Genomic DNA, 12,642 nt, shown 5'->3' on the forward strand with positions numbered 1-12,642 from the left:
GTGTATTTTTTGTTAATAAACCAGCAAGTGAGAAATCCACATTGTTGTGGGGTAGTAATACTCAACCCTGGTCCTCCAGATCTACCATTCTCCATGTTTTGTAAACATATATCCACCCAACTTACTACTGATTTACCAGGGTTGGATGACTCAAGGGTATCTAGTTAATTAGCAGTAGAATACAGTAGAAAATGCACATTTAGTAAACAATTTGGTTCTTGAGGACCAGGGTTAAAGACTACTGCTGTAGATCTTTATTTTGATAAACTGATTACCTCTACCATTCAACCTCAAATTGTGAATGAAACATAAAATTATTTTGCAACTCCCAACACTAATCGTGTACTCAGGAGAATTCTATCAGATATGGAGCGGCCAGTTTTAAGTCTCCAGTGAGTCCAATGGACTACATCCTCTTCTTGGGTTAATCAATACAGGTATGTAGTAGACAACTTGCTGGGGTCACACCCACCGAAAATGACTTGGTTCTCAGAACCAAACCTGTGCTGAGGTTCAGAGCATTGTGAAATTCTTTTAACAGTAAATAATTTATTCAGAAGCAAACCCCCAAGTCTTCAAGGTATACTTTCCCATGCCTGGGGTGGGACTACTGTATTTCTTGTGGCCAGTGAGTTTTTATTGCAGAATGGATGAAGACTAAAGATGTGGCACCTATTGTCAAGTCTTTCATCAAACACTTGTTAGAATGCACGGTGGGGTTTTTTGACAGTCATTTGAGTGACTTGGTTCACTTTACACACCATTAAGAAGTAGTCCAAGTTGTGTGTTTGAGACTTCACGTGCTTCAAGGGACAACTCCCTAATTCAGCTTTACAAAAACAGTTGCTTGGGTCCTTAAGTTGAGTCATGGCATCTGGACTAAAAATCTTCTTTCTAGAAATGTTTCACCACTCATCCAAGTAAGAAGATCTTAAGTCCAGATGCCATGACTCTGCTTCAAGACGCCCTGGATAAATGAGACACTTTGCAGATAAAGTTGCCAGTGTGTTTTTTAAAGATCACTGAGTCAAAGCAAATCTGTCAAAGAAAATCTGAGATTGTGGAGCTGAGTGCAAATCTGTGATTTCTTTATCTTATTCTTCGAGGAGATACAAATCTGATAGTGTTCCTCAGCAATGCGTCCCAATTATGTTATTTTATTCTCCAAGTTCTGTATAATTCCACTCAAAATATGGCTGACTCTAAAGATAAACACATCTCTGTGTCACAAGCAGGGCCCTTATTTACATCGTCCTCAGCTTGTTGAAACAATTTTTTCCACTCTTACAGCAAACACAGTCATACATACAAACACTTTTAATCTTCTTCATGGAACTTTTTCACCAGGTAGATTGGATTTTTATTGTTTTTGTGTCAAAAGAGTGGCCTTACCTGATCGGTGGCTACTTCCTTTGTGGCTGAGACCGTTGGTCTGTAGGGAGGTGGTGCGTGACAAGGGGGACAGGGAGGTAGGGACAGGAACAAAAGTCGGATCCAAGTCCAAAATCAGCTGATTCAGCTGCTCTATGGACTCATCGACATCTGAAGTTAGAGCTGCCAACTCTTCTTCTTGATCCAGTGTGGTGGTGAGTGTATGATCTTTGCCAGTTTGTTTGCTGACCCCATCCACTAGCACTGTGTGCACTACCTCCCTGCTGCTGAGTCCTCGAGGAGGAGTGTGAGGGGCGAGCAGATGTGGAGGCCGTTGATTGTTGGTCTTTGTTGTTCTTTCTTTATCCTTTGAGAGGAAGCTATTGCTGGTACCCGGTGCCTGGTGTTGACGTACCCAACGACCGGTAGAGTTCTCGGTTAGCGTTTTGGATGAGAGGGAACAACCGCTGCTGGAGCTTGGCCCGTCCACAGCATGTTCTGCTTCGTCCTCATCATCCAATATATCCGTCTCTCTCTCACTTGGAGACTTTCCGTTAATGGCCACGCCTGCCTCTGCTCCACTGGATAAAGCTAGCTGTGCCATGACCTCCATGAGAGCCTGTGCAGGGTCCGGGTCTGCCCTGAAGATCAGCTTCCCTCCACGGGTCCCCTTGTCCGGTGTGGACTCGCCTCTATGTTGGGCTCCACTTAGCCCCTGCGAGGCTACAGACAGACCCGAGTCGCTGCTAGCTGAGGGAGCTCGGTCACTGCGGCCGGGACTGTTGGGGCCCGACGACTGGAAAGCTCCTTCCTCTCTACTCTTATTCCTCAGTCGCCGGCGCAAGCTTCCATTTCCAGGTTCTGGGAAGTGGGGAGAAGCTGTGAGATGACAAAAAATGTTGTCAACATCCTGTTACAAACAACAAAAATTTTGATTGATTTCTTATTAATCTTTTTTTATATCACATCTGACTTCTTTTAAGTCAGATGTGCACATACAAATAAAAATCTAACCAAAAGACAGCTTTTCCCCCGAAATATAGGTGGATTTAAATTTTTTATTTGTACACTGTAAAAATTGTCAGTCAAATCTATTTTTTTAGAAAATAAACTGTTAACAGTGACAGCTACAAACAGATAATTAATATTGTAGCATACCAGGAGTCCGTAACTACATTTGTTAATGTTTTATTTTTACCAACAAATATGATTTATTTTTTATTGTCATTGCTCACTTCCAACGCCTTGAAATGAAATATTTATTACGGTACTCGTGTGACTAACTTTAATTTGGCAAAATTTCAGTGTCAAACCAAATTGGATGAAGCATTTTTTTTGTAAAGGTTTCATTTACAATGGTTAGAAATCGTGAGTGCACCACGCCAAAATGTTCAAATGCTTTTGACTCATAACAATACAATGTGCTTCTAATAACCAGAGAAGGAAAAAAACTAAAAGATAGTTTGCAAAAATTCAAGGACACACAACCATATTAACACAGAAACAATACCAGATCAGTTATTTTTTGACACCACAGCCTGACAAAAATGTGAAGCATGTGTGTTGTAGTCAAAAATCAATATTTTGACCCAAAACAAGGCCAACTTAACTCCTTTGACCACACATTTCCTCAAGTTTGTAATGTAATTTTAAAATAATTCTTTAGTATTTAATTCCAAGCATATCAACAAGATCAAAATGACTAAATAATGAAGAAAAAGATTCTGTGACAGTTATCAGTTGCAATGTGTCTCGTATCTGATTATGTAATAAAAACGTAACTACAATGATGCAGTTATACAATGGTTTGACGTATAAAAAGGGCACATAAATATTTTGGTCTTTTAGATCAACATGAAATATTACATTTTTACTTAACAAAGTTACTTTTTGTTGTAACTAAGTAGTGTAAGGCATTGGTCAGCGAGCCCTTTCAAGCCACAAACTGGTTTAATGTCAAACTATATTTTCCCCAGACTGGCCTGTACGAGGCTGAAGTGGGACTTTTTTGGTTATTAGCCTCCAGTTTCCCCAAACTTTTGAGGGTAAAGTTTATCATCATCCTCTGTCAAATATCTGCATTTGGTTTAAATTTTTATATGTAGACCAGATTTTGTAAAGGAACCAGAAAAATGTGATATAGATTGTACCCTAACCCATAAGTGTCAACATGGAAGCTCAGTCACTAAAACTGGTATTTTTTCATTTGTGACTGAGTGATTGGACATGCATCAAGAATGAGTTGGGTGTGGTGGAGATAATCCAGCAGTTTTCCAAAGTAAGGTTTCTTTCAGAATCAGATTATAAATAAAATGGAAAAAATCTTGTGTTTCTTTTTTTCTTTTCCTATGAAGCTCGGTACCAAGTGTCCCACGGACCAGTACTATTCTGCGATGTAAGGCATTACTAATAAATATTTAGCAATATTTTACTCAATACATGTCGGGAAACAGACAGTTGTTATTGTTTTAGGCTTTTTGAGGTAAACAGGTCATTTGTTCCATGTTTTCATTTTTCCAAGTAGATATCCAATGTTTTCTTTACAAGGAAAAAAAATGATTAAATCTATGTACACATTAGACACACGTTCTGGCCCATGGTGTTCACACTGGACAAGCAAGGAGGGGCTTTTATTCCTTATTCTACAGTTTACTAGTGCATGTCCGCCACATACAGAAGGAAGAGAGTTGGTGCGAAATGTAGCGTCACTACCAAATCAGAGTCCATTATTGGTAAAAGTTTGATATGGTTCGACTCTCAAAGCAAGTTCAATGGTTGTGCGTTTTGTACTTGTACCCCGAAAATGGTCATAGAAACTTGCGTAGCAACTTGTGAATGCAAGAGTTTCTAACGGAATAGCCTTACACACACATATACACCCATCCAAATAGGCTTTACACTGGTTGGCCAGCCTGAACGTGTGTTGTCAAGGGCGATGTGAATGTAGCATGATAGTTATTAGTAACAATTACACCATGTTGACCCTCCCCAGAACACAACACGTGTCAAAGTCAAGGCCCGGGGGCCGGATCAGGCTGTGTGATTATATATATAATTTTATATTTTTGTTATTAACGGCCTGATGTTATCTTGCACTGGTATCATATTGCAACACATTCTTACTCCCAAGTCATCATATATTGGCGCATGGTTAACGACCCCTCCACGTAAAAAATTGAGGTTTTAGGTGTCCCCAACTCGTCATTTTTTGACTTCCAATTGAATCAATGCTCCCTAACCTTCGGGCCGTAAACAGGGACCGGTCTGGTACTGGGACATGGACCGCGACGGTATCCTAACTCTAACCATAACCCGGTACCGGAGGTGGATCAGCACTGGTTCAGGACGCTGTACCAGAAGCGATTAGGGCTAGGGTTTTGGTACCAGGTTAGGGGGCTGGTACTGGCCGTGTCTCGAGGTTCAATCCACGTTAAAAAGTTAAATTTTAAAAGTCTTACAAATTTAGTTTTTGTGTGTTCAATAAATGTTTATCCTGTTTGGCCCGCGACCAAGGTGTGCTTTGGATTTTGGCCCTCTGTGCGATTGAGTTTGACACCCCTGCCTTAGACTTATATGTTCTACTTCTACAAGTATGACAAAGAAACTAACTCAAAGGAGTCATGCAGCACTTAACAATTCTGAAGCACACTGCCAATGTTCACACTGCCAATGTTCACCCTGCCAATCGCAACAAGCGTTCAGGCGTCCAGTGAAAAGTCTAAGTAAGCACAGCTAAAAACACGTTTCAGGCTTTCACGTTAACACATAGTTACAAAAGTTTTTACAACTTATTCTGCTCTATATACATAAGTCGCATTCCAAGTTAAACTAGGTTGAACTTTTATTAGAGACTCAGATTTGGTAGTGACGTATGACCCAAACATGGTGACATTCTTGACAACATCTTCGTTTGTTTTTCAAGTAAAGATAAACCAAGGTGACTCCCCTGGCATGATGGTAATCCATTTCCATCATTGCAATAATGCCATGAACCAAAGCATTTTTGTTATTTCAAACCAAGCCTCTTCCAGCTGTAGGTGATGGATATGTGCTAGTAAACAGCAGAAAAAGAAGTAGATGTCCCTCCCTGCTTGTCCGGTGCGATTATGTTTGCTGTGTTCTTGATTGAGCCTCAAATGTGTATCTTAAAACTTTATCTTAATCCATGTTTTATCAATCCTGTTCAGCCACACGTGACTCCACGCTTGCATCAGTGCTGTACATGACTCATGGCTGCAGACGTCGTCTGTGTAGATAACATAGAGCCCTTTTGTGTGGGCTTGACGGATGCATGGGTGAGCTTGTGTGTCACGGGGGACGTGTCCGTCAAACACGTCTACCTGAGGTCGGACGGCGCTGAACGCTCACTGACGCACGCAGGGTTTTGACAACACACTGGAGATCTAAGATTGTAGTAAATAAGAAGCTTTTGCCACATTTTCTTTTTCAATCTTACTTACAAATAGATTAGTTACTCCCTAAAAAATTAGCAGAGGGGAAAACTCAAGTTCCTCTGGATTTGAAGAGAGCTTCACTGTGAACAGTGACTGTAAGAATACATACAGTGAATACCAGAGCTGTGTGAGCACAGCCTCTTAAGTCCAGAGAGGCAATAAAACCCAAATACTAGGCATGCATGGTAAAACTTTGCAGCTGCTTAAAGAAGTTTCACACAGAGATCCTCACAAACCGATCATTTCAAGGCAGAATAGACTTGAATTTATCCACAAAAACAGCACAGAAAGGAATACTTTACCGGCAGTCAGGGGTAAACTTTCCCTGTCCCGAGCTCGGGCTAGAGAAACAGGATGGAAAGGCTTTGCTGGAGCATCCGGAGGAAAAGAGGAACAGATGACAGAGGATGGGAGTGAAAGCAGATCGGAACAGACTCAGAGCAGCTTCGATTGTCTGAAGAAGACAAGCAGAGAACATTCTTTCTGTGAAGGTGCTAACAGCCCCCCCCCTTCCACCAATTCCCGCCCTCTTTCTTTTACCCTCATGTCACTCCTCCACTGCGAATCCCGCCTTTCCAAGCGTTTTCCTCCCTCCCCCTCGCATCCTGTCCCGCCTGACACAGGTAGGGGAGAGAGTGTGCACTCATGCGTCTTGGAGCAGGAAAGTGTGGATCATTCACCCGAGCTGCACACATCTGAGGGGTGTGCGGCACACACAACACACTTTCAAGGAAATAGGAAAAAAAAAAGTTCTCAGCACGGCGACCTTGAACTGCCCAAATTTGGAGAAGGGGAATGTAAACACGGAGGCGGGATCTGGAGGGAATCTGTGCTGAAGGGAGGGGGGAGGGGGACACACTGGACAAATTGCAACCTGCAACTTGAACCTGAAAGTACAGAAGCAGGCAGCAGAAGAAAGGGAAAGATGAGGAGATGGAGCGATAGAAGCAGCTGAGGGCAGAGTAGAACCACCTGTACTTCAAAACAACATTCCTGTGTGCAGCGGCGCCGCTAACCAGCACCTTCACCCCGCTTTTGAGTGCTCCCTGTCCCCCGTGTGTGTGTGTTTGTGAGTTTTTCACATGACTCTAAATCTAAATTACACGGCTGGCAAAGGGGAGAATTTAGCCGTGGAATAAAACAGCTGGAGCTGAAGCCTCAATGAGTGGTTCAGGATGGCATTGCAGCTGTTGTGTTTTTGTGTCGGTTGGTTATTTTTTTTGGGGGGGGGAGTTTTATCAAGAGGTTCTCTCAGAATGATCATGTTTATCATATATCCAACAACTCTGGTGTGTTGCTGCTGTGACGACCACCATTATACAAGTCATCAAAGTCGGCTTTCTGAAGCCACAAATAGAGACTTTCATTTATCAAAGACGACCTTTAGATTGCCCTAAATGTTGCACATTCGCCTCACAGCGAGAAGGCTCTAGTTCAAATCCCGGCGGGGACCCTTCTACGTGGAGGTTCTCCCTGGAGGTTTTCTCCGGGTACTCCAGTTACCTCATACAGTCCAAAAACCTGTTTCATCGGTATCTCTGAATTGTCTCAAGGTGTGTGTGAGTGTGTAGCAACAGACTGGTGATGTGATCGCCCAACAGTTCATGGATAGGCTCCGGCAACCCTGAAATGGATTCAGCAGGTTCTGAAGACTGAATAGACAGATTCTAAGAAACATACAATCTGTAGCTTGTAAAGTGACAACATTTGAAGTCCTAGTCACACACTGCAGGTTTTTGGGTTGTCTGGACCTGTGGAGGGTCGTAAACAGGAGCGGCTGCATCTCAAGAGGAGTGCAGGTGTCTCTTGCAATTCTCCTGTGGCTCATACAGCCACCTCAAGGGTCGTCATGACAATGGAATGTGTGATTGTCATGCGTGTGTTGTATTTCTAAGGTTAATTTAAATGACACACACAACAAGATTGTTGGTTGGAGACTGACTCCGCTCTTAGCCCAGATTTAAAAAAACAGAGGATGTTTTTATTATTGTCTCAATGAAAATAAGAAAAATATACTAAGGCCCGAGCAGGGTGTCTCCCCATCCCGCCAAATGCTCAGGAGCCGGATTAGCGAGAAAGCAAGCTCTGCCACTGTCAGAGTCATATGCCAACACCTTGACGGCGTTCAAAGATGGGCTTTTATAATGGAGCTACAGAGCATGATTACTTGAAACTTCTGAAATGGCGTGGGGCTTACACCACTTGACCAATCACAAAATTGAACTGTAATACCTTGTTTCAGCCTCTAGGGGTCAGCACACAGACAATTTTAGACTTTAATTTTAGTTTATTTTAAATTGTCAAAAATTTGGCGTGGACCAACATTCCGGACTTTTAAAGCCCCATGTGTACAGATAAACAGCCAAAAAAAGTTAATCCATTGTTTAGTTACCCTTTAACCCTTGTGCTCTCTTATGGTCTTCAGATGACCCAAGCCTTACATTGATGTGTTATCCGTCCCATAACAAATGTGAATGAACAGGTGAACAGGATTTCATTTCTGCCACTGTAGCTGTGACTAAGTTCTAAAACAGAGGCCCGCATTCTGTTTTCCTCCACCAGACATCCCAAGCCACCACTGTTTTGATCACAGATGCAGAAGTAGACATTTTCAGTTGTGCGCTGCTCAGGAATGACTGGCAACATCCATTATTCTATGAATTTGCCCATCGATAGATTCTTCTATCTATGCACACTTTTGTCCATCCATCCATTGATACATCCATATAGTTTAGCCCTCTTTTTATGCATCCATTACCATCAGTCTGTCCATTTAAAGATTGTCTATTAATCAATAATTAATCAAAAAGTCACCATTATGTAACAAAAAAATATATTTTCTGGGGGGGGACAAATCTGCAACTTTCATTTCTTTGTGTCAAAATAAAAGTTGCCTAGCAAAAAAATTTAACATTTAATCAGTTTTATACAAGCTACAGTGGGCACCAATGATGTTTTAGAGTTTATTTTTTACCATAAAAGGTTTCCTGTAGCAAGAAATGTTCACCTTTTGGCTTAGCAAGAGTCCGAATGGAAATATTTTCAATAACATGTCAGTTTTTATCAATTTGTAATTAAATGTTATCTAAAAAAGAGACAAATTTCAAAATTTTATAATATTCAAATAACAACCTTTATGATGTCCAGAATTTAATAGAGATTTTCACGTCTTGTTACAGTTTAACTAGCAGTTTTAGATAAACCTAATAAGGTTCATAACTAGGGGTGTCAAACTATCACGTTAGTGTCAATTAATTAATTACAGATAAATTAGTATGTTATTTGTTTAATTACATTGAACTCATTTTTATTCTTTATTATCTATTATGTAAGGCACAGGTGTCAAACTCCAGGCTTTGAGTGTGTCCTTCATGTTTTCTAACTAAGCTACCACTGAAGCTCCTTAATGGTTAAACACACCTGATCCAGGTCACCAAAACCAGCAGGAAGCCGGCCCTCAAGGGCTGCAGTCTAACAACCCTCAATGAGGTGTTCGTTATCTTAAATTAAAGGACGGAGCGAAGGCCTGACGACGTTGAGAGGTTAATTCGCAAAGTAAAGTCCATTGATTTTTGATAATGAATATCTTGAAGGGCCTCATCCTGGTTTTACCATGGTCACTTTAGAAATAAACAAATAATAAATGATTAGCACTTAAATCTTGTTTTTTCTTTTAGGTTGAAATTATTTTGACAAAAAGTGGACTATTTGATACACATAGTGACGCGTTGTCATGGTGACGGCTATCGATCCTATATTGATCTTACTCTGAAGCAGTGGAGGAAAGTGGAGAATATGCTGATTGTCATTTCTGAGGGAAAAATGTACCTCTACTGCCTATTTTGTTCAGTTATAACAAAAAATTCAAGTCAGTTCAATTCTTTCGGTGTCGCCTCCTCATCTTCTTCTAGTTATATTTCTTTCTCTCTTTCTTTTCTGTCGCATCCCAGTCTTCAAAATGATCAAATTCACCATAAAGGTTGAAGGAAACCATGAAATCACTCGTCTTTTCTGCTGTCTTGCTGATATGATAAACTGCGGAATGCTGTATTTCATCTTAATTATAATGGCATTCATTTGAAGCCTGTGTTCAATATTTTTAGAATCCTGACAAAAGTGTCTCTACTGTTTTTGATGTGTTAAATTAAACACTCTTGACCTGATGTTGTTATTGTTTTTTTTCTCTCAATTGTTTGAGATGGAAAAAATACCCCTTGGTGGTAAAAGTAGAGTAAAAAAAAAACTTCATAAAGCCACTTTTTTAGTTGAATTTTGGTCTTCTACCTTAGCACGATGTCATAGATTAAAATGAAAATACCTCAAAATGAGGCTTTTTAAAGCAATTAGGTTTGATGAATTAATCACGGGTCATATTAATTCATCGCAGGACTACTTATACCCGCAAATGACCATTTCTGTGTTTTCCACTTTGACTCCAGTAAAATGTTTTCTTTGTCGTTTCAAGTTTTTCGCCTTTGTTCTCTTCCTCCACAGACAAAAAGGCCGTTTCCTGCTTCCTAAATGCTTTCAGGAAATGTTCTTCATGAAATTCTTTCAGCATAAATTGGTAATTTTTTCTTAAGTACACAGAACACATTAAAAATAAGCAAAAGTTTGACAGATTTATAATTGATCAGAGAGAATTACTCCTGTGATTTGACATCATACTACAAAAAAAAGAGTCGTAGATGTTTCTTTTAGTTAGTTTTTCTGTATTACTGGTGTGTGTGTGGTGGTGTGGGTTACCTGTTTGAAGACCAGACATGTCCTGATACGAGTCGCGTCTGACCAAGGGGTCCAAGGTGTCATAGTCCACGGTCACCGTTGGTCCGTTGTGCCACAGTTCTCTTCCTGAACCCAAAAAATGACAAATGCCTGTCAGGAACAACAACAGCAACAACAAAAGACACGCCCACTCACACACAGACACAGACATGTCCGTCATGTGACTGCACAGCACAGGGCCTCACGTCAAATACAAGTCCAAGCTCCATGTGGGCTTTTTTTTCTTGACTGGGACTCCTGCAGTAAGTCTGTGCCTGTGTTTACAGGGACTTCAGTCTGAATTCCTGTCTGATGTGTGTGTGTGATAACCCCGCAAAGTGTTTCCTGTAGAGAGCCTGATGGCTGGTCCTGAGGGCCACTCTGACTGGCCTTGTGTCTAACACTGCCCCCACCTGGCAGATGAGCTTTCACTAGTTTGTAAGGGTGCACCAAATTTCTCTTCTGCATGATGAGGAAGACATAAAGAAGAGCTTTCATTAAATCTGTGTCAGTGTCCAGCATTATACCATAAATCATTAACAAAACACATTTTGTTTATTAAATACGATTCTAGTTAAAAATGTCAACTAAAAAACACTATCTTCATTTTTTTTGTTTTTGTTATTTTTAATTGTAAAACCATATTTGACAAAAAATAAAGCCAAATACTAAGGAATAAAACACATGGGCAATGCTAAGTACAACTTTAATGTTTCTATAATATTTAAGTGAGTATGTTGCAAAACTAAGCTGAGTAGGAGCCTAAAAATGAATGAATAAATATAATTTTAAACAAAATAATGATAAACGACTACTAAAAATAAGTTAATAAATGAATAATTAAAAATGTAAAACAAATGATGTGAAGATAAACTATAATTAATAAAGATAAACAATAAATAATTCATTAAAAATGATAACAAAATAAATAAAAAAAAGAAACAAACAAAATTGACTATAATTATACGATGTCCTGACCTAATGTAAAAACCCTTTTAACCTAAAAACTGGCTGTTTTTAATAATAATAATAATAATAATAATAATAATAATAATAATACATTTTATTTGTTTGCTGCCTTTCTCAGAACCTAAGGTCTGTTTATATTAAATAGTGACAATAAAAACAGCAACAAATAATAATACAGCATTAAGATTTACAGTAAAATATGCAATTATTAGGCTGTTGTAGTTTAAATCACGTATTTGGAATATTTTTTTTTCAATGAAAATGATTTTGAAATATTTTTTTACAAAACCATATTGTTATAATGACGTCATCTTAACTTGGAATTGAAACTAAAACTTGGCATTAAAACATAAAAGTTTAAAAAAATAATGACAAGACTTATATTTCAAGTCAAACTTATTTTGCAGATGTTGTAAATTTTTTTAACACTATTTTTTAAGTACTCAGTTTTTTATTTTTACCATGTGCGTTTTCTTTTGTTTCTTTGACTTCCAATGCCAAAGATCTAGAGTCTGAGGGGCGGGGCTTCGGATCGCTCATATGGCTCATTTGGGGAGGAATCTAGTGAGATGTTGATGGTGTTGGAAGTAAAAGAAACAAAAAAAAATGGACATGGTTTAAAAAAAATGCCTTTAAAAAAGCCTAAAACAAGACAAAATTAGTTTGACATAAAAGGTAAATAGATTTAATTGACTGTAATTTGTAGTATAAAATATATGTCTTGTCAAAATTTTTTCAAACTTTTTTTTTCAATGCCACATTAAGCTGGCGTCATTCTAATGTCATACATTTTCTTTAACTAACATTGCTAAAAAGCCCACAGAATTTGAGCCAAACAGTAGAAAACTTGTCATGTTATCATCTAAATAGAGTCAAAATGAAACTAACAAATGATATAATGACCTTTAGAGCATATTTAGACATTTTTATGAACCATAAACCGAACTGAACAGCATTGTTCCAAAACAAAACCCAAACTCTCTTGATCTATATCCCAAAATTTACTGATTAAAAATTTTACAATACCACAAATTGGGTTGTTTTAAACCCAACACAATAGGTAGAAATAGAATACATTTTTGTG

General features: G+C 39.1%; 1 protein-coding gene across 2 annotated transcripts in view; it reads right to left on the reverse strand.

The window, feature by feature from the left end:
• si:ch211-191a24.3 (tensin-3) overlaps positions 1 to 12,642 on the reverse strand; it is a 66,370-nt gene that overhangs the window by 36,209 nt on the left and 17,519 nt on the right. For both annotated transcript variants that reach the window (XM_024279042.2, XM_024279043.2), the window contains 2 exons: positions 10,572 to 10,676; positions 1,393 to 2,250 (listed from right to left, as the gene is read on the reverse strand). In XM_024279042.2, coding sequence (XP_024134810.1) covers positions 1,393 to 2,250; positions 10,572 to 10,676 — 963 coding nt within the window. The remainder of the gene's footprint in view (positions 1 to 1,392; positions 2,251 to 10,571; positions 10,677 to 12,642) is intronic.

The sequence above is a fragment of the Oryzias melastigma genome, linkage group LG4, assembly GCF_002922805.2.
Source record: "Oryzias melastigma strain HK-1 linkage group LG4, ASM292280v2, whole genome shotgun sequence".
NCBI classification, from domain to species: Eukaryota; Metazoa; Chordata; class Actinopteri; order Beloniformes; family Adrianichthyidae; genus Oryzias; species Oryzias melastigma.